A 25,912-nucleotide genomic window follows, 5' to 3' on the forward strand; every position below is an offset into this window, starting at 1 on the left:
CAGACCACGAGTGCCGGGACACGAGTGACAGAACCCGAGTGCCGGGACACGAGTGGCAGACCATGAGTGAAGGGACACGAGTGACAGAACCCGAGTGCCGGGACCCGCCCGCCGGGCCAGTTCCGCCCCCGCCCGCTGGGGGCACCCGAGCGCCGCTGCCGCGCCCCGCCGCCCTCCGCGCGCACAGGTTTGGCCCCGCGCGGCCGCCGTCCGGCCCGCGCCCCGCCCGGTGCCGCCATATTTTGGCCGCCGCCAGCACCACCAGAGCCGCCGCCGCAGCCGCCGCGATGGGTGAGGGCCGTGAGGGGCGGGTGCGGTTCGGGGGGCTCCGGGCACGGCCGAGGGGATGGGATGAGGCCGGGGGAGCCGCCGCGAGGCCGGGCAGTACGCACAGCCCGTCCGCCCCGCGCTGCCGCCGCCCTCGCCTCTCACCGGCGTCCCGGGCGCTCCCGGGGCTGAGGGCGGCGGGGCCGGCGCGGCCGCTGAGTCATCCCGGGGCCGTTCCCGGGGGGGTTCGGGGCGCAGAGGGCCTGCAGGGGGCTCTCGGTGAGGGCGGGCCGGGGGTTGTGACCTCTTTGGGTAACGCCAGCAGCGACTTTGGGGAGCTGCGGGGTGGGGCGGGAGCTGCGGGGGGTGGGGTGGGGGGGTTTAGTGGTGAAATACCCCAGGTTTGGGAGTGTCAGTGCTGCAAGAGCTCGGGTTTGGGTTGTGAGAGCTGTAAGACTCCGGTTTTGGGGTGTCAGTGCGGTAACTTTGGGGTATTTAGGGCTGTTCCTGCTGCAGACACCCTGAGCGGGACCTGCTGCAGCTGAAGCCTCATCAGGGTGTCCCTGGCTGTCAGACCTCTGCTTCATTTAAATTCTCAGATAACTGCTTGATTTAAATTCTGAGCTCTCGCAGAGTTCAGGGTTGGAGTGAGAATTTAGATAACCTCTTCGCCGTTCTAATAACCCAGCAGGGCTTTGCGTTATTGTGACTTTTATAAAAGAAAGCTTCAGCCCTCAATGTCACCGTGCACGTGTTGGGCTGGCCCTGTGTCACCGCGGCTGACGCGACACTGCTGGGAAGGAGAGGACTCTGTTGCAAGCAGGTCTCTGCCCCCTGCAAATAAATCACAGCTCAGTGTCGCCCCTTCAAAAGGTGCTTTAATTCCAGCAGCTTTTTGCTTTGATGTGCCTGACTTGGAAGGTCCCAGCTTGGGGAGGAGAGGTGGCTTTTTTTTTTTTTTTTTTTTGAGGATTCCTCTGGGAAGGCAGGGGTTGGAAGGGTGAGGTGGAAAAGCCAAGCTTGTAGCAGCTGTGTTTAATCCTTAATTCCAGTGAACATCTTCAGTCTCCTGTAAGGAAAAGTGTTTCCATTTTCCACCTGCAGGATTGTCTTTTAACCAGAGCTGCTTCAGAAGCTTTAATGGCTTTAAAGTGACAAGTTTAGATGGGATACTGGGAAGGAATTCTTCCCTGTGCAGGGCTGGGATGGATTTCCCAGAGAAGCTGTGGCTGTCCCATCCCTGGAATTATCCCAGGCCAGGTTGGATGGGGCTTGGAGCAACCTGGGATGGTGGAAGGTGTCCTGCCCTTGGCAGGGGGTGGCACTGGATGAGCTTTTAGCTCCTTTCAAACCATTCCACGATTCTGTGAAGCCTTAAAAATGCCCTTTGAGGTGGGATCTTGCTTGTTGTGATCTCGTCAGGAACTTTTCTGCTGCCTCCAAACCCTCCTGTGATGTTCCAGGAGAAGTCAGTAACCACATCTCTGTGTGGCTGCTGCACCTCCCGGCCCTGAACAGCTTTTAAATCTTAATTTATGGCTTGAGATGCAAAACCTCGACAGGCAGCTCTGAGGAGAAAAATGTCCTGGGGCCTGGTGTGAATGTCTGGAAAGTCTTGGAGCAGTTTCATGTGGAGCTGAGGAGTTTGTGCACAGGAACTTCCCGTTCTTCCCACCACTGCAAGAGTTTAATATCCCCTTCATTTGAATTATCCTCATGTAACTTTATTATCTTTTAATTAGCTAAGGCTGTTTTTTTCATTATTTTAAGTTAATGATATTGTTGGAAATTGTCATCAGGTCATTCCTCGTTTGCTGTGCAAGTGACATCTTTAAATGCCTTTTTTAGTGCTGTTTAACCCATGGAGCAGTATTAACGCTCAATTCTTAATAAAACTCCCGTGGCTGATGAATTTTCCAGTTAATTGGCTGTTTTGCTTTGTTTGCTTTAGTTCAGGAGAGCAAACATGAACTTTGTCAAGGGGGAGAGTTTGATCATTAAAACCCTGCAAGAGTGAAAGTCCTGATTCCTTCAGGCTTTCAGTTCTGGGGCTGGTGAGGTCCAGGTAAATCTGCTTAGCAAATCACACAGTCCTGTTTGTTTCTGAGGCAAAGCACTTGTTGGAAAGGATGGATTTATTGGAATTTTAGATCCCTCTGTAATTATCTCTGAGTGTTTCTGGTTGGTTTTAACCTGTAACTCTCCTGGCTCGAGTTTAAGTTGAGTCAGTTAAAGTTAATCCCTGTTTTAGGGACTGTTCTAAGTGACTCTCAGGTGACACTTGTGCTTGATCAGTCCATTTTTAAAGGAAATCTGAATGTCTCAGAATAGATAAACCAGGGTGAAGAGGACTTAAAGCCCTCAAATTTTGGGGTGAAAAGCTCAAACCAGGAGGAGGTAGCATTGGGAACTGAGCTGAGGGGTTGGTGGGTTCTTTTTCCATCGGGGCATGGACATTCCAAAAGGATTCCTAATCTTCTCCTGACCCTCGGGACTGAGCAGCAAACGCTGTCTGCCTGTGAATTTTCCCCAAAGAGAATTTTTGCCTCTCCCTTCCCCCTCCCAGCGCTGCACATTCCAGCAGTGATATCACATCCCTGGCTCTCGGGAGCTGAACCGGAGGGAACGAGCCAATGGCAGCCAAATAACTGCGGGGATCAGGGATTTACCAGCACAGCGTGTCCCGGAGCCGAGTGCCCGGGACAGGGACGGGGCCAGGCTGCTCCGGGACAGCTCCGTGGTGGGAGCCTGCTTGTGGCAAACCCTGTGAGAGCAAATGTGCAAACCAGACCTGCTCGAGCGACAGCACAGCAGAATTCGGCTGCTTTTCCAGGGTTTAGCTGCAGCTGGTGGAGTTGCAGGGCTGTGGGGACAGCCCGGAGTTGTGATTATTTGATAGGGTTTCTTGTGTAGTTGTTCTCCTGTTTAGTTTCCTTTGCCCTCTTGTCTTCTGAGCAAGCAAAGGGAGTTTTTTCTTTTTTTTTTTTTTTTTGTTGATTCACTGCAAAACTATCAGTGACAGCAAAAAAAAAAACCCACGTGCTTTTGACTGATTTCTGGAGCTGTCCTTTTCTACAGTCTGTACAGCTAATTCAACTACTTTTATGTATTTATTGCCAACAATTTCATTTGATTTGTGTTTAAGTAGTCCAGATGATTTAGTCTTCTTTTTCCACCGTTTCAATTCACTTAATATAGTTGTCCTGGGCACACTTTTTTTTAGGAGAGTCCTCTGGAGATGTTAATTATGTTAGGAAGAGATGAGCACTTCCTCTGGGATTTCAGGGAAGTGGAGAAATACGAGGAATAAGGTTTGTCCCATGCAACTCAGTAGCTCACTCAATTTATTTTGCTGCGATTTGTCTAATTTAGGGGAGTTTAAATTGTAAACCACCAACTTTATACTATCCCAGGGAAAACTTGGGTGGAAAGGGCCTTTGGAGGTCACCTGGTGCTTGCTGAGAGCCGGGAATGTCCCCAGCGGGCACTAATTGGCAGATTAGTGCTGATGAAGTTCCTCAAGTGTATTTATTTACACTTGCATAATTCTCCAACCCTTCCCCACTGCAGAGAGCAGCTGTCAGCCCTCCTGGCCAGGCTGTGCATTCATAGCCACCTTTGGAAGATTCCTTATGGAAGATTCCCTGTGGGAAAGGGTGTTTTGGCTTCAAAAGAGCCGTGTCAGGTCTGGCAGTGTGAGCTCTGTGCCTTTGCTCTGACTAAGCAGCACAAGTCCCTGCAGTGACTCAGCTCCCAGGCTTTAATCAGCAGCTGAATAAAATGTTTGAAGCAAATGCTTCTTGTCATGCAGAGAATTGGGAAGAGGCAGGGTTGGATTCCTGATCCAGGAACGTCAAGAAGCCGTTATAGTAACAACCCTGGAATTACAGTTTTCTGCTCGAACTTGCGTTGGCTTTACAGGGATTTGAGTGCTCTGCTGAGCCTTTAAAGTGAAGCTTCACCTTGTTTTTCCTTTCTTTTAAATGCTAAATACCTTCTCATCCTCCAGTTTGAGTGTGGCAACTTGGATTAGTAATTCTTCGACAGCTGGTGGATTTTTTTCCCCCCTCAGTGAATGCAACAGGAGCCAAATTTCTTCCGGCTCCTGAGGGGTTTTGCTTTACACAGGGAATTGGAAAGGTGTTGTTCACTTCAGTTTTGTCCTTAAGTTTGAAATGCAAATACTGATTTTTTTTATTATTATTATTATTATTTTATTTTTCACTGGAGCTGCTGCAAATGAAGTTCACTAATCCAGGGAGATACAAAAGGCAAAACTTGGGGAACTGTGGGCTTCCTAAAGCAGAAGGGATGTTTTGTCCAAGCTGGATCAGAGCTCTTTTAAATGGAGTGAATCTGGCAAGATTTGCTGTTTTCTTGAGTGAACTCTCTGAGGTTCTGAGTTCAGTGTCCACTGGTGCTTCCATAAAAGCAAATCTTTGCAGAGCAAAGGGAAAGTCTGTGGCTGGAGTCTGTTCCATGCATCACTCCCTTAGGAGCAGGGGATTGCTCCCCATTCCTGACAGCCCAGCTACTCCCAGAGCCTGATGAATGGGTTTTGGGGGTATTCCCACAGATGGAATTGGGAGTTTAGGGTTAACACAAAGCTGCACTTGGGGATGAACTGGATGTTTTGTACCGAAACATTCCAAAAGCAGAATTTGTCCTGTTGTGTTTTATTCCCTGAGTTTGGTCCTGCTGCAGACAGAAGCTCACTGGGAGGTCCTGATCCTGCGTTTCTCACATCCCTCTGTTGCCATGGAAATGGGGTGGAATGTCACAAATCAGCATTCTCGTGCCATTAAAGCATTGACAGAGATGATGAACTGGGAAAAGTTAATGGAAATCATCTGGAGGGATAAACCTGTGTGAGAGAAAATAGGGAATTTTGGGTCACAGAGTGTTGCACAGTGATGTGACAAATACAACCAGCCCTGAAGAGTTATCTCTGGGGTTTCCCTGCAGGATGACAGTTCTTGATGGCCTGGGACCAAAAAAAACCAGTCCTTAAAGGACAAGGTTCTGGGTGTTCCTGAGTCTGGCTCTTTCCCAACTCTGGGGTGGCACAGCTGAGTTTGGAGGCAGCTGAACTGTCATGTGTCACTTGGCTATTTATGTGACTGCCTGGTAATCCCGTGTATCCTCACTTTTCCTTCCTCCTTTTCTTAAAAGCCACCTTTTAATTGGAGGTTTTGCTTTCCAAAAGGAGGATTAAGATTCTTCAGTTGTTTAAAGAATTAAGCTGTCAACTCTTACTCTTCCGTGTGGCTGCATGAGCCATTAGCAGTGGGGTGGAAATATGAATAAAAGCAGAGCAGTGGTGCTTAAATACATTTTCTGAATTTAAATCTATATGTATGTGACACCTGGCTATTGTATGGTCAGATAAAACCCCTAAAACCTGTAGATTTCTCTCTTGTTTGGTGTCTTTTTAGCTGGTTTTGGGAAATCATGGAACTGAAAGTATTTTGTTTCCTCTCCTGTTAAAATACTAATTTTTCCAGTTGTTTTGTCTTTCCTTAGTAATGAAAAGTTGGATATTTGTATTTAGTTTATGTTTTTTCTTGGGTTGGCTGTGGACTTTTGGGTCTGACACTTCTCCAGTTGATTTTGGAAGGGCTCCAGAGCGGCTGGAGGTGGTTGATAAATGGGACTGAAACTTTCTGTGAGCCATGGGGCTGAGGGTGCCTCAGGTTTGAAATGAGGGGGATCAGGAGATAAAACTGCAAACTTCCACAGAACACTTCCACCTGCCCTTAGGAGCTGAGAAGAAACCAAAAATGTTGGTTTTCAAATGAGTTCTGAAGTGGTCACTTGGTTCAGGGCTAGTTGGGCCTCTGATGTTTATCCTGATTGTTTCCTGTCCTGAGAAGGGCACAGATGTGCAAATAACGTCAGAAATGGGAGAGTTTGGAGAGTTTTCCCGTGGTGAAAGCAGGAGGTTTTAGCTGGAGCAGTGAGGGATTGGCATCCTTCCCTACTTCAGTTCCAGCTTGGCCCTGGCTGCCTGCAGCTGTGCCAGGTAGTGGAGTGTCCCTTCCCTGACTGGGAGGCAAACTCTGGAGGAATCAGGTTGGAATTGCTGCATTACTCAGCTCTGAAGCAGCAGCAGAAGTAGGTCAGGTGCTGAACACCTGGTGGGACACACGGGGCCTGTCCCTCACGTTCAGCTCTGTTCCCTTGTTGTTATAAACTCAACACCTTCGTTCTGTTGGGGTTTTGCCTTGTGAACCTCTGGGGGGGGGGAAAAAAAGTCCTTGATGGTAGCAAGGAAATAAGAATTCCTGCTGAAAACCAAAGGTACTTTGAGGGAAGAAACGTGTTTGAGCTGGTTATTCCATGCTTCGTGCACGTGGAGCTCCTCGGGGAGGACACCCAGGAGCAGTGGCAGGAAGCCTGAGGCAGAACTCCTCCTGTTTTCACAGAAAACTATCGAATGAAGAGCTACAAGAACAAAGCCCTAAATCCCGAGGAAATGCGCCGGAGAAGAGAAGAGGAAGGGATTCAGCTGCGCAAACAGAAACGAGAGCAACAGGTAACTGTCACCTTGAGTAGGTTGTGTTCAGCCTTAACACAACCCAGATTGTGCTGCTGCCTAACTGGAATCTTCAAGGATCTGTGCATTAAGGTTTGTTGGCAGTCCTTATTTTTTCCTCTTCTAACCGAGATCTTGCTTTTCTCTTTTTCTCTGGACACAGCTCCCATGGAGAGCTTTCCAAGCACTTTGTTCTTGGGCTACTCGAGGATTTTTTTTTTGGGGGCTACGCGAGGATTTTTTTGTTGTTGTTGTTCACAGATCCTTGGTTTTAAAGGTGGTGGTGGTTTTTTTTTTTCTAGATGTAATTAGTCAACGGGATTATTTCCTGGAGAAACAGGAAGAGCAAGTGAAAGTTTGGCCTGCATGTGTTTTTTAACCCTGACTGTATTTCTTTTTTGGCTTGGAGGTCTCTGGAAGCGTGAGGTGATTCCCAAACGATGTGTGTGGGACTAAATATTTGCTTTATTAGTGCCTCCCCAAGCTGCTTTTTGCTCAGTTTCCATGACTTTTGGCCAAATTCTGCACTTGCCTGCCCCAGTGTCTCAGTGACTTGGGCATTTGCACATCTGAGGGCAAGACTCAGCATGTTTGTGTGCCAGACTAGTCCTGAGAGTGCAGAGCTGTTATTAATGACCACTTTTTACTCCGGCTACGTTCAGCCTAGGAGGGATCTTGGTTGAGGAACAAGAATGTCAGGTTGTGGAGCCTGTTCATCATTGCTTTCTAATAACAACCCCTGTGTTTTATTCCCCACCAGCTCTTCAAAAGAAGGAATGTGGAGTTGATCAATGAAGATGACTCCATGTTTGATAGTCTCCTGGTGGATTCCTACGTTACTTCCACAACATGTGGGGTAAGGTGCCTTTCCTTGTTGCCTTCAGACAAATTTAATGCTTTGGAGGTGGGGGGACCCTGCACAGATCCCCAGAGAAGCTGTGGCTGCCTCATCCCTGGAATTATCCCAGACTGGACAGGGCTTGGAGCAACCTAGGATAGTGGAAGCTGTCCCTGCCCATGGCAGGGGGTGGAACTGGATGAGTTTTAAGCTCCTTCCAACCCTGAGCCATTCTGGGATTCTCTGATTGTACAGAACTGCCAACCTCCAATGTTTCTGTTCCCACACTTTTGAGAATGTTGGTGTAAGTTGGTGCAGGCAGCTGGAACAGCCACAAACCCTTGGCTAAATTGCAAAGAGGCAATTTATTCCTGAGGGGAAATTTTATTCCTCTGGGGGGGTCCAGAGGGATGCCAGTGGAGCCATGAGCCTTGCCAAGCTCAGCCCATGCCAGGGAATCCCCATCCTGCTGCTCACTCTGGTTTACCAAGGGTTATTTCCAGCTGCATCTTCAAAATCCTCCTCCAGTGTCTTCCCCTTTTCTCCCATTGCAAATGTGAACTGGAAGAGTCTGCCAGGAAGTAAATAATGTGCTGGGACCCCCAGTCTTGAATCTCTGGGTTTCTGGCTAAGCCCAAATGGTGGTAGGATGTCATGTGTGTGATGCCTGAAATAGTCTCAGTGTGAAATGAAACCATTTCTCTGTCTCCTCTGCATCTTTTCAGGAGGGATTGATCACAGGAGAGATGGTAGAGATGCTGTTCTCAGATGACCCTGACCTACAGCTAGCAACCACTCAGAAATTCAGGAAATTACTCTCCAAAGGTAAAAATAACTCACCCCTGCCCCAGGATTTAACAGAGCCTGCTTTTTGCAAGGGTTTGTGCAGAAAAGCTTTGCAGCTTGGGGAAAATAAGTATCCACAATCTGGAATTGTGATCATCTCTTGTACTGCTGGTGATTGCCACTTGTGTGAATTGTACAGACAATTATTCTGCCGAGCTGCCCTGATGAGTTCAGTCCAGTTTGAGATAATTAAATTAACACTTCAGGCTTGTTATTCCCCTGCATGAGGCCTGTTCACTCTCTGACACTGCCGTGCTGTTTCAGAGCCAAATCCTCCAATAGATGAGGTGATAAACACTCAGGGAGTGGTGGAGAGATTCGTGGAATTCCTGAAAAGAAGTGAAAATTGCACATTACAGGTAAAGGAGATTCTTTTATCAGTTCTTCAGGGTGTGGAGCTGTTTAACCTTTGCTTAGCAATGAGAATCCACAGGTGCTGTTAGGGAAAAATGATGTTTTGAACCCCAAAAATGCGGGTTATGTGATCTGTAGGAGAAGACAAAAGTAGTCTGTAATGGCCAGGCAAAAAAATAAATTGTAAATTGCTCTGAATTAAATTCTTGGAAAAATACTGGTGAAAAAATAACCTAATTCAGCTGCAGCTGGAGAGAGTTTGGCCTTCCTGTAGCTGATATTTCTGCTGGGAGCTGCTGGAGCCATGGGATAAACACAGGAAGAAACTGTGTGAGAAAAAACCTCCATTGCTGGAGGCTTTTAAGTAGAGGCCAAGAAATGTTAGAAATGGGTTGGCCAGTGCTGATCCTGCCTGGGGCAGGGGGAAGGCCTGGTTGGCTTCCTGAGATTCCTTCCAGCTTGCTAACAGGTCCTGGTTCCTTTGGAGGGGTTCAAGAGACTTCCATACATGGAATTTGATCCAAGTTGATGACTGCTTTCATCTTTCTCCCTGCCTCTGGCCCCAGGCCATGGACCAGAGTGGCTTAATTTCCAGGAGAACTGGATGGAATTCTGATTGGAAACCAAGAAAGGGAGGCAAAAGCAGGGAATTTGCTGCTCAGCTTCCCTTGAACTCGCAGCATCTTTGGGATGTCAGATGAAATACAGAGAAATTTCTATTTCGTGTGTTTCTGCACTGTGTCTCTTCACTTTTCTTGCTGGGAAATGGTTGTGGAGATGAAATGATGTGGTGGTGACATCTCCTCTTGCTTGTCCTTTGAGCAGCTGTGGCCTCTGAGAAGGCTTTTAGCAGTTGTGGCTCTTTTATTGCTCAAGAAAATAAAATCCTTTCACTGCTGAGGTGTTCTCTTCCTTTCTCTCACAAAACCTTTGGGAGCAGAAGCTGCAGGAATTGTAGCCAGAATGTAATGACAGCTATTTTGCTAAATCAGGCTTTTTTTTTTTAATTCCCATTTGTCACTTGTTTCAGTTTGAAGCTGCGTGGGCCCTGACAAACATCGCCTCGGGGACTTCCCAACAAACCAAAATTGTCATTGAGGCTGGGGCAGTTCCCATATTTATAGAGCTCTTAAACTCTGACTTTGAGGATGTTCAGGAACAGGTAAGGATCACTCCTTCCTCTGGGATTTTTTGGGGAGAACCACACATTCAGAATGGCAGCGTTTCAACTGAGTGATCCCAACTGGCTCCAGAGCACACGTGGAATGTTTGCCTGGAATTACAGGAAAGTTGCTTCCTTAGCACACTGCCTGTTTCTCCCTCTTAGAACCTGGGAATGCTAAAACTGGTGCTGTTTCCTTTCAGGCTGTCTGGGCATTGGGGAACATTGCTGGAGACAGCTCTGTGTGTAGAGATTACGTCCTTAACTGCGCTATTCTTCCTCCCTTATTAATGTGAGTAGCCACAAACACTTGCCAGAGCAGTTCTTGGGAGTCCCACTGTGCCACAGTGCTGGAGCTGGCCCCACAGATTGCCTGGCAGTGTGTGATCCCTGGGAATCAAACCACTGGCTCAGATGAGTGGGACTCCTGTGGGTAATGTTCCTTCACACTGCACTGGGCTGCTCCTCCTGGAGTCACAGGGTGTCCCTGAGCTTCTGTTCTCTGCTTGGGATATGGATTTTTTTGGGTCTTGGAATGGGAGCAGTTCTCTCTCACCACCTCCCTCAGCGTGGTGATAATGTAAATCTGTCAGGCCTGGGTTCTTGTTGCTCTGACAGGAATTAATCTTTATCCCACTCCTGGAAAGGGGAGGCTTTGTCACAAATGGCTGATTTTGCTGTTCCTGGTGTCAGTCACAGGTGGCTGCCTGACTCCTCATCCCACAGGATTCACGTCCTCCTCAGAGCTCAGACTCTTGAGGAGTGTGTGTCCCTTGGTCTCTGGTGAGGGCTGGGAGTGTCTTCCTGGGCTGAACTGGAATGAAATGTTTTAGTTTTAATTCCTTTGATTCCCTCTGCTTCCACATCAAGGACAATAATCCCTGGTAATTCTCTGTTCAGGCTCCTTACCACGTCCACCAGGCTGACAATGACACGAAACGCTGTCTGGGCCTTGTCAAACCTGTGCAGAGGGAAGAGTCCACCTCCTGAATTTGATAAGGTGAGAAGAAATGCCTTGTTGGCAGCCAGGTGATGGGGAGACAGCCAGTGAAGATGTTTGTCTGGGTTGTTTTGGGCTGCTGAACTCAAGGAGGGCACAGGGTGAGGTTTTTCCTGCTGAGGTTGAGCTGGATGTTCAGCACTGTTTGAGGACCTGTTTAATTTTTCCCAACCTTTCTGCTGGACCCCTCAAATAAGGGACAGGCTCAAGCTTCCCTAGAAAGTTTCTCTAAATCATTTTCTTATGAGCTCTGGAATTTTGGGACTTCAATTATGACCAGCAACTATTCTGGGACTTCCAAATGCTACAAACCACAACTCCTGGGAGCTGGGGTAGCTTCCTTTTCCAGGCAACCTAACTAAAGGTCCTGCTGCTCGCTTTTCAGGTGTCTCATCCTCCTTTGGTAGCACAACAAATGTTTTAAATCAATGAGTTTTCACTTTTTTAAAGTGCAAACTCACCTATCAAAGCTGGGAAGTCTGTGGTGAGGGGTGAAACCTGAATTGAGTGTAAATACAAACCCACTTAAAAGTGATTGAGGTGTCACTTGATGGTCTGAATCCTGAGCTGTTTAGGGTTCTTTAGAGTCAGAAATGGAGCAGAGCTCTTTTATAGGAGCATGAGGAGCTTCCAAAGCTCAGTGTAATTCCTCAGTGTCATTTGAGTGTAGCAACAAAGCTGTTGAGGTGGCTTTGGACGCTGCTTAGGAGCTGTGGGAAGCTGCTGACTGGGAGGAGGGATCTGTGGCCGTGCAGGACTTTATCTGAGCAGTCAGCACAAGCAGGAGGGGTTTGCCTGCAGGTGTGGTGGTCCTGGCCTGGTGACTAACCCTGGGTGGTGGCTGTTGTTGCAGGTGTCTCCCTGCCTGCCAGTGTTGTCCCGATTGTTGTTCAACAGTGACTCTGACCTGCTGGCAGACGCGTGCTGGGCTCTGTCCTACCTGTCCGATGGTCCCAACGAGAAGATCCAGGCTGTGGTGGACTCAGGGGTGTGCAGGAGGCTGGTGGAGCTCTTAATGTGAGTATCTGCCAGGCTGGGAGCAGGACACATAAAAAATCCCATCAGAGCATTTCAAACCTTCTGTGCACATGGGATCCAGGCACCTGAGCTGAGCTGGGATGGTGTAGGAGGATCTGGAGCAAGTTCACAGCTGTAATTTGCTGGTTTGTCTTCCTGAGCTGAAGATTTTCCAGTTCTTCTCTACACTATGGAAAAGCACTTGTGTTGGTCTCAATATCTCCCCCCAAAATTACAAATTCGCTGCTCAAAGAAACCTTATCCCTATAAGTTTCTGAAATTGGATCACAGGAGTGTGGGCCAACTACACAGACAACTGGGAGGAACTTCACTCTCCCTTCCCAGATTTCCTGAATGATGGCAGAGTGTTGTGTGCTCTCAAACTTCAAATGGAAGCCTGGTTATGAGGCAAATCAAAGAACAGTGCCTAGGAAAAATCAGTTTGACTTTGTTTCTCCAAAATCCTTATGGGAAAGAGGATGGAGTCGGGATGCAAGGGATCAAACTGTGTTGCAGCTTTGTTTTCAGTGGCAATATGCTCAGCTTCCCATGTGTGCTGTGTGGCAGGGGATGGAATCCTAAGGAAATAATGCAGATGGGGTAATGGGGAGGGGAATACTGCGAATATCCCGGGGATCTGATGGAGTTGGGTTTGTCCTTGCACGGTTTTCCTGCAGGCACAACGATTACAAAGTGGCCTCTCCAGCTCTTCGAGCAGTTGGCAACATTGTGACAGGGGACGACATCCAGACCCAGGTGAGAGGAGAGGAATTCCCTGCAGGGGGTGCAGTGGCTGTGCCTGGATTGGGTGATCTCACTTCTTCTTTTGTCCCGAAGGTGATCCTAAACTGCTCAGCCCTGCCTTGCCTCCTACATTTATTAAGCAGTCCCAAGGAATCCATCAGGAAAGAGGCGTGCTGGACCATATCCAACATCACAGCAGGGAACAGAGCACAAATCCAGGTACAGTTTTCTCCTTCCTGCCTGCAGTGATCCCAAATTCCAAGCTCAGCATTAAGGATTTGCAGCTTTTTCCTTACCCTGACTCTTAGAGGCTGGATTTGGTCACATCTCTTATTCTGCAGTAATTTTACCAATTTGCTGCTGCTGCCAAACGAGCTAAAGAAGAGCTTGGGAATGGCACCAGCACATGGACTGAGGTTGGATCACTGGAATAAGAGGAGATACAGCCCCTATTTCTCCATCCTCAATCCCTTTGAAGAGCTGGAGCTTGTTGAGGTTTAATTATCCTTTTCCTGACCTACATAGGGAGGCAGAGCAGTGCTTTCAGCGTTCCTAGGGATTGTCTGCTGTGCTGGTTATGGAATATCTGCTGTTTAATAGGATTTCCCTGAGGAATAAAACCCAGGAATCACTGAAGGGTACAGCTTGGGAAATTCTTTACACTGAGATATGGAGGTAGAGGTTTCTTTCAGGTGCTCAGAAGCCTTTTGGGAACAACACTGCCAATCCCAACCCCTCTCCCTGCCCTCTCTTCCCAGGCAGTCATAGATGCCAACATTTTCCCAGTGCTGATAGAAATCCTACAGAAAGCAGAATTCCGCACGAGGAAAGAGGCAGCCTGGGCCATCACCAACGCCACGTCAGGAGGGACTCCTGAGCAGATCAGGTATTCCCTGAGGGGCCTCCTCCTGGGGCACATCTGGCTGGGTTCCTGGCAGCTTGGCCTTGATGGGAATTGCCAGACAAAGAAGGAATTTGGAGGAGTTTTGGAGAGAACCTGAGCCAGGAGGAGCTGGGTTGTAACTTGGAATTTCCTTCTGGATGAGGGTAATTTAGTCTCAAACTTTGTCCGTGCCTCTTTGGATAGCTTAGGTTAAGTGTCCAGACTTAATGACAGATGAAATTCCAGTGGGGACTTAATTTGAGCAGCTCCTGGATTTCAAAAGTGGCTCCTTTGCTTAAAAAAAAAAGAGATTTCTGAAAATAAGGGGTTGTACAAATGCAAATAAATGGATCAAAATTAACCTTGCAGAGCAGTAAACGTGTATTTTAAGGTAAATTTATGCATTTTGTATTTTTATGAAAAATTTTTATAGATTTTATGGATTTCCCTTTCCAAGGGAGCAGAGGTGATGCTTCCCAGCTCCTGAGCACGCAGTGGATGTTGGTGCTGCTCTCTCTCTCCAGGTACCTGGTGAATTTGGGTTGTATCAAGCCTCTGTGTGACCTGCTGACTGTCATGGACTCCAAGATTGTTCTGGTGGCACTGAATGGGCTGGAGAACATCCTGAGGCTGGGAGAGCAGGAAGCCAACCAGAGTGGGACTGGGATCAACCCCTACTGCAGCCTGATCGAGGAGGCCTATGGTAGGTGGGGCTTTGGGCACTGCAAGGGTCTCTTGGCTGCTTTTCTGCTCTGTTGAGAGGTTTATTATATTCCAAAATAGCCAATATTTGTTCCAAAAGATTTTCAAACTCATTTATTGGGCGAGGAGAAAATACTTGGATCTGGAGTCCAAGCTGAAAATCATGGCACCAGAAATGAGCTGAGCTAAGTAAAAAGTGACAGTTCTGGGTCTAAAATTGCTCTGACTCTTCACAGCTGAACACTGGAAATCCAGGGAGACTTTGCTTTTCCCTGGAGTGACTTAATTTGGTGGTGATGGATTTTTTTTTTCTTCTTTTTTTTATTTTTCTTCTTTTTTTTGTCCTGCTCTCGATGCTTTGAGGAAGAGCACGTTCCTATTTTGGTCTGAAACTCCCTGTCTGCTTTGCCCTCTCATTACTCTGAGTGTCCTGATTCTCTCTGGAAGAGTAATTCCTGGAATTCCTGAGGGTATATTGTGCATGGATGCTTTCTGTGCAGCACTGGATTTAATTAGGGCAGCGAAAGCTGGAGGCTGCTGCTCCTCCCTACCCCCTGCAGCTACCAAATTCCTCACAGCCAGCTGTTTGAATTCCACTGGAATCTGGGATGAGCCTCCAGCTAGGAGCACATCTGCATGAGCTAAACCTGCCTGGCAGGGATGAGATCCAGGGGCAGCTTTGGAATAGTTGGATTTAGGTGTCAGTTCCGCTCCCAGAAGAGAGCGACGAGGATGGAGAGTGGATTTCTTTGTTTCATCCCTTTGCACTTTTTTCTCCCTCAAAGGTTTGGATAAAATAGAATTCCTCCAGAGCCACGAGAACCAGGAGATCTACCAGAAAGCCTTTGATTTGATCGAGCACTACTTTGGGGTGGAGGACGACGCGGCCGTGGCTCCCCAGGTGGATGAGAACCAGCAGCAATACATCTTCCAGCAATCCGAGGCTCCCATGGAAGGATTCCAGCTATAATACACCCTGGGGAGAATCCCCAAAACAACAACAACAAAAAAAAAAAGCCCAAAACAACCACCACAAACTTTCTGGAAAGTTTGGGAGAGCAGCTGCTGGTCTTGGCTGGGAAGGCTGGACATCCACTCCACCTGTTTAGGAAAGCTCCGCAAATACAAACAGCGCTCGGTCCTCCCGGAAAGAAGGGGAATTTCTGCTCCTTGTTTCTTTGGGCTGCTGCTCCCGTGGCTTTGGAGGCAGGAGGGACATGGAGGTGACAGGTGGCACCTCTTGGTGGCTTCTTCTTTGTGGTGGTGTCTCCCCAATGCAGTTCTTACCTCGGGTACTCCGGCCTTGGGTTGGGTGAGGACACGGAGAGGAGGGAGCTGTTCTGGCCACAGTAATTCTGAGAAATGTGGGTTGATCTATTTAAATTTTTTTTTTCTTCTTTTTTTTTTTTGGTTTTTTTTTTTTTTTTTGGTTTTGCACATGTTACTCTTTATTAAAGACTCTTAATATGCCAAGAGCAAAGTTTAGCCCTGGCTTTCCTCCCAGGGCCCAGTTCCCTGATGCAAAATACTGAAAATGGACAGAAAAATGAGAAATTTCTCTCACTGCTGGGAAGTTTGTTTTTGTTGTTTTATTTTTTCCTGCTGCTTCCCTTTGTCTAGATATTTTTTTTGGTTGTTTTTTGAAGAACTGCTAGTGGTATTTCCAAGGAGTCAAAAAAAAAAAAGCAACAAGAGCCCAAAGATGGGAACTGGGGTGGCTTTTTTTGGAGCAGGAAGCACAGCTGCTGTTGCACAGGTTTGGTTTGCATTGTACTGACTGCTACGAGAGCTCTGAAATGCTGAAACCCACCTTCATCTTTACTTGAAATACTTTATTTTCCATGAGAAACGTGGTCTGAATTCTGGGTTTTTCCTGCCTTGGGGTGGTTTGGGGTGGAGGAAGATTTGCCTCCACCTGACAGTGGTGGTGGGAGCTCCAGCAGCACCAGGTTTTCAGGTTTACCTCCTGCTCACAGTCGGATAATGCACATTTTACTTCCAAAAACGGCAAATCTCTGTATTTTTTATATTATAGAGAGGTAGATTATTTGTCTAATTGGGCCACAGAGAAAACTATATGTATGAAATTTCTGTAAATAAGCACTGTGAGGCAGGCACACCTGGAAACCACCGGGCTCAGGGCTGGCCCGCTGCTTCTCCCGTTCCCTCCCATCCTCTGTGCGTGACCACGGAGTTCCCCGAGCCTCCTCGGCGCTTTTTGCGTGACTTTGCCACGATTTCATTAAAAACAGAGGAGCAAACACCGAGTTCTGGGGTGCGGCGGGGCAGGGGGGGAGCCGAGCCCTTGTTGTGGAACGAATAAACTCCGGCTGTGCAGGTGCCCGGGTGTGCTGTGCTGGGGGTGCCCGGGGGGGGGGCTCGGGGCTGCGGCTGAGGGGGCTCCGGGACCGTGAGGCGGGCGCCCGGTAACGGCGGAGCCGCGCGCGGGGCGTGCTGGGAGTTGTAGGCCGCAGGGTGGTCGTGCGCAGGGCGTGCTGGGAGTTGTAGTCCCATGGGTGGTCACGCGCAGGGCGTGCTGGGGGCTGTAGGCCACAGTTTTCCCCTTTCTTTCCTCCTCTGCTTCTCCACGCTTTTCCCTCCCCTCATCCCCCGCCGCCGCCCCGAGGGGCGGGGTGGGAGTTGTAGGCCGCAGGCCCGGCCCTTTGTGTGCCATGCTGCGAGTTGTAAGCACTAGTTATATCTTCTTTTTCCTCCCCTTCCTCCTCCTCTTCTTCCTCCCCATTCCCCGAGGCATGGCGGGATTGCAGGCCACAGTTTCCTTTCTTTCCTTCTCTTACTCCTCCTCCACCTCTTCTCCTTCCAGGCCTACAGAGCAGCTCGGGCGCTGTAGCTCCTATGGCAACCCCCGCGCTGCTCATGCCGGGAGCTGTAGTTTCTACAGCCTCTCTCTCGCGCGCGGAGCATGCCGGGAGCTGTAGTTTTCACGGCCTCTCTCTCGCGCGGAGCATGCCGGGAGCTGTAGTTCCCCCGGCTCGTCCCGCCGCGGTTGCCGCGTCTCCCCGGTGCTTCCCGGCAGCCCCCGCGCGGCGGGCGCTGATTGGGCGGCGGCGCGGGCGGGCGCACGCGCGGCCGTTGGAGGCCCCGGGCCGAGCCGCTCCTTCAGCGCCGGTACCGCCGGAACCGCCGCCACCCCGGCACCGGGCGGGCCCCGGGCGGGCCCCGGGCGGGCACCGGCACCCACCGCCCCGCCGATGCGCCGGGCCGCCGCCGGGCCCTGCGCGCCCGTTGGCTGAGGAACGAGGCGGCACCTGCGTCAGACCGCCGGCGCTGACGTCACGGGGTGCGCGCGTGACGTCACGGCGGTGCGGGGAGGGGGGGCAGCGCGGCGCTGCTTTAACGGGAGGGGGGTGGTGAAGGCGGAGGCTCCACCGGGGGCTGGGCCGCGCCCGGGGCGATAACGGGGCTGGGGGGCAGGGGGGGGCCCGGAGCTGCCGGTTCCCGGTGTAACGGGGGCACCGCGGGCCGGGCCGGGCCGGGGGTGCCGGTGCCAAGGGAGCGATGGGCCGGGGCGTCCCGGGGTGCTGCGGGGCCGGTTCGCACTCCGAGCCCCGGTTCTCGGCCCCGAGCCCCGGTTCTCGGCCCGGAGCTGCGAGGTTGCAGCAGCAGCAGCGGAAAAGGAGCGCCCGAGGCGCGGGGCAGGTGCGGGTGAAGGGCGCTGCCCTGGAGATCCCGCACGTGGGTGGCGACACGGGCCGGGCTCTGCCGCCGCTTTGCCCTCGGGTTTTCCTTGCAGGAGCCCTGGCAGGGCTGGTCCCGGCGGGGGGCACGGGAAGGGGCTCTGCCTTCTCTGGGAACAGCCCCATCCTTCCCTCTAGACCAGCAGCATCCTCAGCTCCCAATTCCCAGAGGATGGGAAGGCTGAGAACATCCAAACCCCTCGGGGGTGAGGAGCTGGGGTTTCAGGCTCTCCTTGGCCGGGGGAATTCAGTAGGAATTGGTCTGTGTGCTGTGCAGGCTCCATTCTCTGGCTCAGCTTTGAAATCCGAGAGTTGGGAAGGGCAGAAAGGGCTGAGGGGGTTAAAATTCTGTTATCTGTGGGTTGGGAGGTTCTGCTTTGCTCCAGGAGGGGATCCCAGCTCTCCACAGCTGGAATAGGAGTTGTCCTGACACAAACTGGGAGCCAGGCGATGCTTTCCTCAGCATAGAGCTCCTGCAGGGAACAGGCTCCTTCCCAGCCTGGGCCGATGACTCCTAAAATCCTCCAGGTGTCCTTAAAGTCGCTCCCTCTCTGTTTCTGCAGAGCCTGAGAGGGTGGAAAGGCTGTGATGAAGAACCAGGGAGTGGAGACCAAAGAAGCTCCACGTCCTTCCAGAACAAGCAGCAGGATGGGGCTGGAAGAGGGAGACTCACCAGAGGCTGCAGCAGCCCCGGAAGGTGAGGGATCCCTGGAGACCAGGGAATTCTATCCCTGCCCACGGCTGGGGGCAGTGCTGGCATTCCCTGGAATGTGTGAGGGCGGGTTTGAGCCTGGGAAGAGCCAGGGAGCTGCTTTTTCTGCATGAGGCTGGGCTGCTGTATCCAGCTCTTTGTAGGGGCAGGAGATCCTGGGTTTTTCCCCCTATTTCTGTGGGTGTGCAGTCCTGGAGGAGTTATCCTTTCCTGGCTGCTGCCAGGATGTTCTGCCTGCTTCATCCCTGCTGCCCAGGGATGCTTGATCCCAGGGATCCAGCTGCTCACCCAGGTTTAAAATCCATTGTCATGCTAAAAAGCCCAACCCTGGAGATCCGAGCTGCCAGTTCCTGTGGGAGGAAAAAGCTCACACGCAACCTGCTTTCCTTAAAAAAAAAAAAAAACGAGGGGAGAGGGGGGAATTTTCCCTCTTGACAGATGTCAGGGGCTTGGTCATGCTCTGCTGATCAAAGGAGAGGCTGTTGGGAATGCCCTGCCATTGTCAGGGCAGCCGGCTGGAGACGCAGCCGGAACAAAGCAGCTTATCCTGCTGGAAGTCCAGCCAGGAAAAACCTCCCATTCCCTGTGTGCTTCCAGCAGGCTGAGGAGGGGGGAACCTCATGCTTTGTGTTGCCGTTTTTCCCCCCAGCTCCCCTCACTCAGGAGGATCCCAAATCCTCCCGTCCCGCCGTGCGCGACGTCTCCGAGGAGCTGAGCCGGCAGCTGGAGGACATCCTGAACACCTACTGTGTGGATGCCAGCCAGGAGAACCCGGGGGAGGACGGAGGGCAGGGAGAGCCCCCCGAGCCCGAGGAACCCGACAAGGGCCGGAGCGAATCCCCCAGGAACGGGGAGCAGGAGCCGGGCGGCCCCGAGATGAACGGGGAGAAGGAGAACACCAAGGGAAGCGAGGAATTCCGGCCCGGAGAGGAGGGCGGCGAGCGGGATCAGAAGAAGGCTCAGGAGAAGAAGAAAGCCAAGGGTTTAGGTGAGGGATTCCCTGCTCCAGCTGAGGAACTGAGGATATCAGTGCGTGGATGAATGGATTTTGTACCACGCTGATGGTCCTCGGTGAAATCAGAGCCCTGGATGGGTTTGGGAGCGTCCTCCTGTTCTGTGGGAGCGAGGAATGCACCCAGTGCAGCCTCTGAATCCCGTGGGTTTCTCTTCTGCTGGACACAGCTGGCTCCAGCCAGCCCAGGGATGGTTTTCCTCTCCAAAATCCAGGTCTCTCCCCAGCTGCTCCCGTTGTTCTCCTGGGAAGGCACCGGGCACCTGCTTGGTCCCACTTTTCTTCACCTTTCCGAGCCAGAACTCTCTGTAAAGCCATGTTATCCTATTTATTTAGTTATTCCCGTTCCACATCTCATTCCAGGCAAGGAAATCACTTTGCTGATGCAGACCCTGAACACCCTGAGCACATCAGAGGAGAAACTGGCAGCGCTCTGCAAGAAATACGCTGAGCTGGTGAGTCCTGGGGCTGGGGGAGGATGTGGCAGCTCAGGGAGGCAGGAGAGGGCTTTGAGAGGGACATTCCAGGGATACACTGGAGCTTTGTGGTGTCCTGGGTTCTCTCCAGCACTGGATAGGAGAGGGTGGGCGTTGCTGGGTCAAGCCTGGCGTTGTTCGTGAAGCGTGGACAGGAGGAATTTTGGCAAATCTGGGTGCAGGAGGAGCTCAGATCTGTTTTCACACACACAAAGCCTGATCCTGCATTTAACCAGACTCAGTTCTGGGCACAGGTGGGGTTCCAAGCATGGATCTGCAACTGGAGGAGGTTTGGGGCTGCCTGTGCATGTCCAAAGTGTCTGTGGGCGGTTTTTCCCTGGGCTGGGGGAACCTGCAGGTCCTTCAGATTCCAGCAGGATGGGAATTCGGGAAGGAGAAAGGCCCTTGGGCTCTGTGTTACCCTGCCCTGCTCAGAGGTGTCACAGAACTCACAGCGAGCTCGTGCCCCCTCAGCGGGGCACAGCTCTGCCCTGCTGCATCCCAGCCCTCTGCTCCCCTTTCCCAGCTGGAAGAGCACCGGAATTCCCAGAAGCAGATGAAGATCCTGCAGAAGAAGCAGAGCCAGCTGGTGCAGGAGAAGGATCACCTGCAGAGCGAGCACAGCAAGGCCATCCTGGCACGGAGCAAGCTGGAGAGCCTGTGCCGGGAGCTGCAGAGGCACAACCGCACCCTCAAGGTGAGTTTCTCCAGGCTCTGCTCCTTCCCGAGCTCTTGGATCCCTCTCCATGGGCTCTCCATGAGCCATTTTGGCAAATCCACTTTCCCCAGTGCTTGCCCTCCACTCTGCCATCAGGGCAGTGCTTTAATTTTGGTGTTGAGCCAGCATTACCCACAGCGTCCAAGTTGTTCCTTCGGGGTTCATCCACTGAAAAAAGGGAAGGGGGAAGGCTCTGAGTGCTCTGCTGATGGATGTAAGGAGGCTGGATGGCTCGGGAGCATTAATTTGGGCCATCTCCTCCCTTCCCTACCGTGTCCCTCACGCAGGAGGAAGGCGTCCAGCGCGCCAGGGAGGAGGAGGAGAAGAGGAAGGAGGTGACCTCGCACTTCCAGGTGACGCTGAACGACATCCAGCTGCAGATGGAGCAGCACAACGAGCGGAATTCCAAGCTGCGCCAGGAGAACATGGAGCTGGCAGAGAGGCTCAAGAAGCTCATCGAGCAGTACGAGCTGCGGGAGGAGGTGGGTCCGGGCAGGGCTTGCCCAGGGAAGGCTGTTCCTGCTTCCAGAGGGGAGGAGGAACTCGTGGATCTTTGCCTGACCCGTGGTGTTCCCCCGGCAGCACATTGACAAGGTGTTCAAGCACAAGGAGCTGCAGCAGCAGCTGGTGGATGCCAAACTGCAGCAGGCCCAGGAGATGCTGAAGGAAGCGGAGGAGAGGCACCAGCGGGAGAAGGAGTTTGTAAGTCTCGGTTGGACTTTTCTGCTTTTTGCCTCTTACTGCGCATCCCTGAGTGTTATCCCAGATGTTGGCATGCCCAGTGGCTGCTTCCTGAGAATCTTCAGGAGCCAGGCTGGAGCCCTGCTGTGCTCCTCGTGCCTCTGCTGTGCCAAGAGCATTCCCAGACAATGCTTTGCTCTTTCCCAGCTGCTGAAAGAAGCTGTGGAATCGCAGAGGATGTGTGAGCTGATGAAGCAGCAGGAGACCCACCTCAAGCAGCAGGTGAGTTCCCTGCTCTCTGTGCTCAGCCTGCTGTGTTTGGGGGGGGTTTCCCTCCTTCCCTAAGCAAGGAACGACCCAAAGTTCCTTAATCTGGAAAAGAGAGGGGCAGGATCCGTCCTGGGCTTGGTTTTGGTGAGCTGAGACTTCGTTCAGGGATCGTTTTCCAGCACTGGCAGCAGTCATGGGATCACCCTGCCGCAGGCAGGAGGTGTTTGTAGAACACTCTGCTCCGAGGATGTTTCCCTAGGACAGAATTTTCCTTTGGCAGAGCAGCTCCTGCTGTTTGTCCGTGTCCCAGGGCAGCAGCTCAGCCCTTGGCTGGCCTCTCCCCTCTCAGGGATTGGGTGCCATGAGCTCCCTGTCTCTCCCCACAGCTGGCTCTCTACACAGAGAAGTTTGAGGAGTTCCAGAACACCCTCTCCAAAAGCAGTGAAGTGTTCACGACCTTCAAACAGGAGATGGAGAAGGTGGGTGATGCTTTTTCCTCACTGCTGGGAGCTGGAAGAGCTCCAGCTCCATCATTTCAGTTCTTTTTGGGTCTAGACCCGTTTGGGGCGACACTTGAGGACCTGTGGGATGTCACTGCAATAAACCCTGGGGTTTATTTATTTATTTTGGGGTGTCCTGAGCAGGGCCAAGAGCTGGATTTGGATCTCTGTGGGTCCCTTCCAACTCACGGCGTTCTGTGACTCGATTTGTGCCCTTCCTGTGGTTCTGTAGATGACCAAGAAAATCAAGAAGCTGGAGAAGGAGACCACCATGTACCGCTCCCGCTGGGAGAGCAGCAACAAGGCGCTCCTGGAGATGGCAGAAGAGGTGAGGGGAGGCTCTGGAGCAGCTGGGGAGGGGTGGGATGGGGACAGGACAGGTCCTGCCTTGGTGCTCTGTGGGGGCACAGGGGAAGGAAGCTCTGATGCTGCTGTGGGTGCTGAAGGGATTTTCCTCTTGGGTTTCCCTAGAATCAGTCGTTGGGATGGTTTGAGTTGGAAGGGACCTTAAAAGTTCATCCAGTTCCACCCCGTTTCAGGACAAGCAAGATCCTACCCCAAAAGGCATTGTTAAAGCTTCACAGGATCCCAGAAGGGTTTGGGATGGAAGGAGCTTAAAGATCACCCAGTGCCACCCCCTGCCATGGGCAGGGACACCTTCCACTATCCCAGGATGCTCCAAACCTGGCCTTGGATGCTTCCAGGGATCCAGGGGCAGCCACAGCTTCTCTGGGAATCTGTGCCAGGGCCTCGCCACCCTCACAGGGAGGAATTTCATCCCAATATCCCATCTAACCCTGCCCTCCCTCCATTTAAAACCATCCCCCTGCTCTGTCCTATCCCCCCCATATCCCTCTGGGGTTTCATCTCTCCTCTTCTTCCCCTCCTCCTACAGAAAACCCTTCGGGACAAGGAGCTGGAGGGGCTCCAGGTGAAAATCCAACGCCTGGAGAAGCTGTGCCGGGCGCTGCAGACGGAGCGCAACGACCTCAACAAGAAGGTGCAGGACCTGTGTGCCCACACGGAGCTGCTGGAGCCCTTGAAGGACCCATCCCGGGACAGCTCCGAGGCCGTGGGGAGCGCTCCGGATTCCCTGAGCTCGGGAAAGGCCACGCACAGCCCGGATCCCGTGGAAATCCCGGCAGAACTGAGCACGGGAGGCGCGGGGCAGAGCGGGACTGAGGAGGGGATTCGGGGCACTGACTGAGCCCCGGGCAGGGCGCTGAGGTGTGGGGTGAGGGAGGGTGGCCTGGGAGCTGCTTGGACTCCCCTCTCCCGGTGCTGGGACAGGTGGAAAAGGACAGGACACAGCCCTCCTGGGGATGTGAGATTTCCTAGCTTAGGTTTTTGGAGGGTTTTTTTTAAGATTTTACACATATATATATATATATATATATATATGTATGAGCTATATAAAAATGTGCAGGGCAACACTTTATCTGTGGATATCCATGAGGAGCAGAAGGGCCCAGCTCCCTGCCTGTGTGAATATTGAAGCTATGGAGCCTCAACTGATCGTCCCTCTCACTAAAAGACCTCGGCACTGGCAGGCTCAGGAAAGCAGATCCAGCAGTGCCGGGGACAAGGGACACAACGAGCCCAGCCTGGAGTGAAAGTGGAGCTGGGAGAATTCCAGAGCATTCCCAGAGCTGGATTCTCCCTCTTCCCTCTGCCAGGCAGGAGGGAGCTCCCGGACTGGCTCTTGCTGGCAGCTCGTGTGTGAGCTGAGGGCACAAGAGGCCGTTCCCCTCCTCTCCGTGGGTTCTGTGTGTGGAATGGGGACGAGGAGAAGCAGGAAGGGGGTGCCTGGTCCCAGCCCTGGGATTTTTGCTCTTCCCAGGCCCTGCCAATGTCTCAACCGCCTTACGATTCACAGTTGCCTCTTTGCTGAACGCACACGTGCACAAAGTGTATTAAACAGTTAATCCAAAGGTCTCATTCCCAAGTGTTTCGCATCGTTGTGCACAGGGATTGGGGAGGTGCCCTCGAGCCCCTCTGCCCCAGCCCTGGAGGCATCCACGGCGCTGGACTCGAGGAGGATCAAACCTCAGCCCTGTGCGTGTTCCACGAGCTGCTGCTCCAGCCGGATCGCCGGGATCAGCTCCAGGACTGCGCCGTGGGGCTGCTCCTAACGTGGGCTGCCTGTGCTATCCCAGCCCCGCTTTTCCTTCCCCTCTCTGCCTGGAAGAGCATCTCCCCAGCGCTGCCTCCCCCTGCAGGGCCTGGATGTGCTGGGAGGGAGTTTAGGGACAGACATGGGACCTGCTGGCACCGGGTTTCGGGATTTTCTTTTAGTTTCTCAAGGCTTTTCTCTTTTCGCTGTTCTTTTGGAAGACTTGACTCGCTTCAAACCTCGCTGCAGCTTCTTTTTGTGACAGACTTTACTCCCAGCGTTGCCTTCCTCCTGCTGGAAGCTGAAGCCAGCTGCCTGGAGACGTTCCCCACCGTGGATGTGTCCAGTGGATCGGTCTGGGATTCTCTTCTGGCAACGCAGCTGCTCTCACATCTTCCCTCCGTGAAGGACCTGTCTCCGTGTCCCCTTCTCCTCCAGGTGATCCCAGGGAATCCAGGTCTAAGGAAGGCAGCAGGGACAGGCCCTGAGTCTCCACAGGACATCCACTGGGACAATCCCTGGAGCTGAGCGTGGCTTTGTCTTCCAGCCCCTCGCCCTCAGTGCGGTTCCTCCGGGATGATCCACGAATGTAGCTCTGGCCTGGTGGGACCCCCCCATTCCCAGCAGCCGGGCTGAGCGAGGGCTGCTGCCGGCATCTGGACTTCTTCTCCCACTCGTTCAGTAAAAGGAAAACCCCTTAGAAATTCACCAAACCCCCTTTTTTCCCCATCTTTTCCCCGTTACGGTACAGAAACCTCCGCGGGAGCTGTTGTGTGTATCCTGTATCCAATAGAAACACTCCCGACCTCGCCTCTGGTGTCTCTCGTTCTTTACCACGGGGGGAATGAGGATTTTGGGGTGTGGGGTGGCCACATCAACCTCCGTGGGACACAACTTCCCTGTATCCCAGGGCTCTGATCCTGCCTTTCCAGTGGGTATGGGGCGGGGGGAGGCTGGCAGGGACGTTTCGCTGCAGTGAGATGGGATGTCCTTGCTAAGAGGGGACACTGGCCCAGCGCGGGGCATCTCAGCGTGGCTCTCCCTCCCCGGGCTGCTGCAGCCACCAAGAGCCACCAGCCCTGAGGGTGCCGGCTCTGGGGGTATCAACCTCCCCCTCCCGCCTGGTCCCCTGTGCCCCCATCGGCTCCAAAATGTCCAAGGTCGGTTTAAAATCCTGCCGGGATTTACAGGAGCAGCCGCGCTCGGGCTGGAGGCGGGGGGGGGGGGGGGCGGACGGGACTCGTCTGATCCCGGCCCTGCGCCAGGGCTGGAGGCCCTTCCCGGCTCCTTCCCGGCTGCTTCCTGCAGGGACGGATCCCGCGATCGCGGCACTGCGGTGGCACCGGAGGGGACTCGGGGTAAACCCCGCGGCCGGGGTGGCGGG

General features: G+C 52.4%; 2 protein-coding genes across 2 annotated transcripts; both read left to right on the plus strand.

The window, feature by feature from the left end:
- Positions 1-230: 230 nt before the first annotated feature.
- On the plus strand, positions 231-16,197 carry KPNA6 (karyopherin subunit alpha 6). The gene is made up of 14 exons (XM_082296719.1): positions 231-291; positions 6,693-6,802; positions 7,563-7,658; positions 8,366-8,465; positions 8,751-8,845; positions 9,871-10,002; positions 10,206-10,294; positions 10,903-11,002; positions 11,856-12,019; positions 12,697-12,775; positions 12,857-12,982; positions 13,522-13,649; positions 14,171-14,349; positions 15,134-16,197. Exons 1-14 carry the CDS (start codon positions 288-290, stop codon positions 15,316-15,318), a joined length of 1,587 nt encoding a protein of 528 aa, XP_082152845.1. The 5' UTR covers positions 231-287; the 3' UTR covers positions 15,319-16,197.
- Positions 16,198-17,428: 1,231 nt separating this feature from the next.
- On the plus strand, positions 17,429-25,298 carry TXLNA (taxilin alpha). The gene is made up of 11 exons (XM_082296568.1): positions 17,429-17,649; positions 18,610-18,743; positions 19,408-19,746; positions 20,134-20,225; positions 20,773-20,943; positions 21,252-21,446; positions 21,547-21,666; positions 21,853-21,927; positions 22,302-22,394; positions 22,648-22,743; positions 23,311-25,298. The coding sequence occupies exons 2-11, from the start codon at positions 18,635-18,637 to the stop codon at positions 23,620-23,622; spliced, it is 1,602 nt and encodes a 533-aa protein (XP_082152694.1). The 5' UTR covers positions 17,429-17,649; positions 18,610-18,634; the 3' UTR covers positions 23,623-25,298.
- The last annotated feature ends 614 nt before the right edge of the window (positions 25,299-25,912 follow it).

This window comes from Coloeus monedula (assembly GCF_965178545.1).
Source record: "Coloeus monedula genome assembly, chromosome: 24".
NCBI lineage: Eukaryota > Metazoa > Chordata > Aves > Passeriformes > Corvidae > Coloeus > Coloeus monedula.

Coding starts and splice junctions, on each gene's coding strand:
- KPNA6 (XM_082296719.1), top strand. Junction 12,776..12,856: donor GGGACGACATCCAGACCCAG/GTGAGAGGAGAG, acceptor TTTGTCCCGAAG/GTGATCCTAAACTGCTCAGC. Junction 12,983..13,521: donor GGAACAGAGCACAAATCCAG/GTACAGTTTTCT, acceptor CTCTCTTCCCAG/GCAGTCATAGATGCCAACAT.
- TXLNA (XM_082296568.1), top strand. CDS start 18,635: ATGAAGAACCAGGGAGTGGAGACCAAAGAAGCTCCACGTCCTTCCAGA. Junction 18,744..19,407: donor GGCTGCAGCAGCCCCGGAAG/GTGAGGGATCCC, acceptor TTTTCCCCCCAG/CTCCCCTCACTCAGGAGGAT. Junction 20,226..20,772: donor GCAAGAAATACGCTGAGCTG/GTGAGTCCTGGG, acceptor CCCCTTTCCCAG/CTGGAAGAGCACCGGAATTC.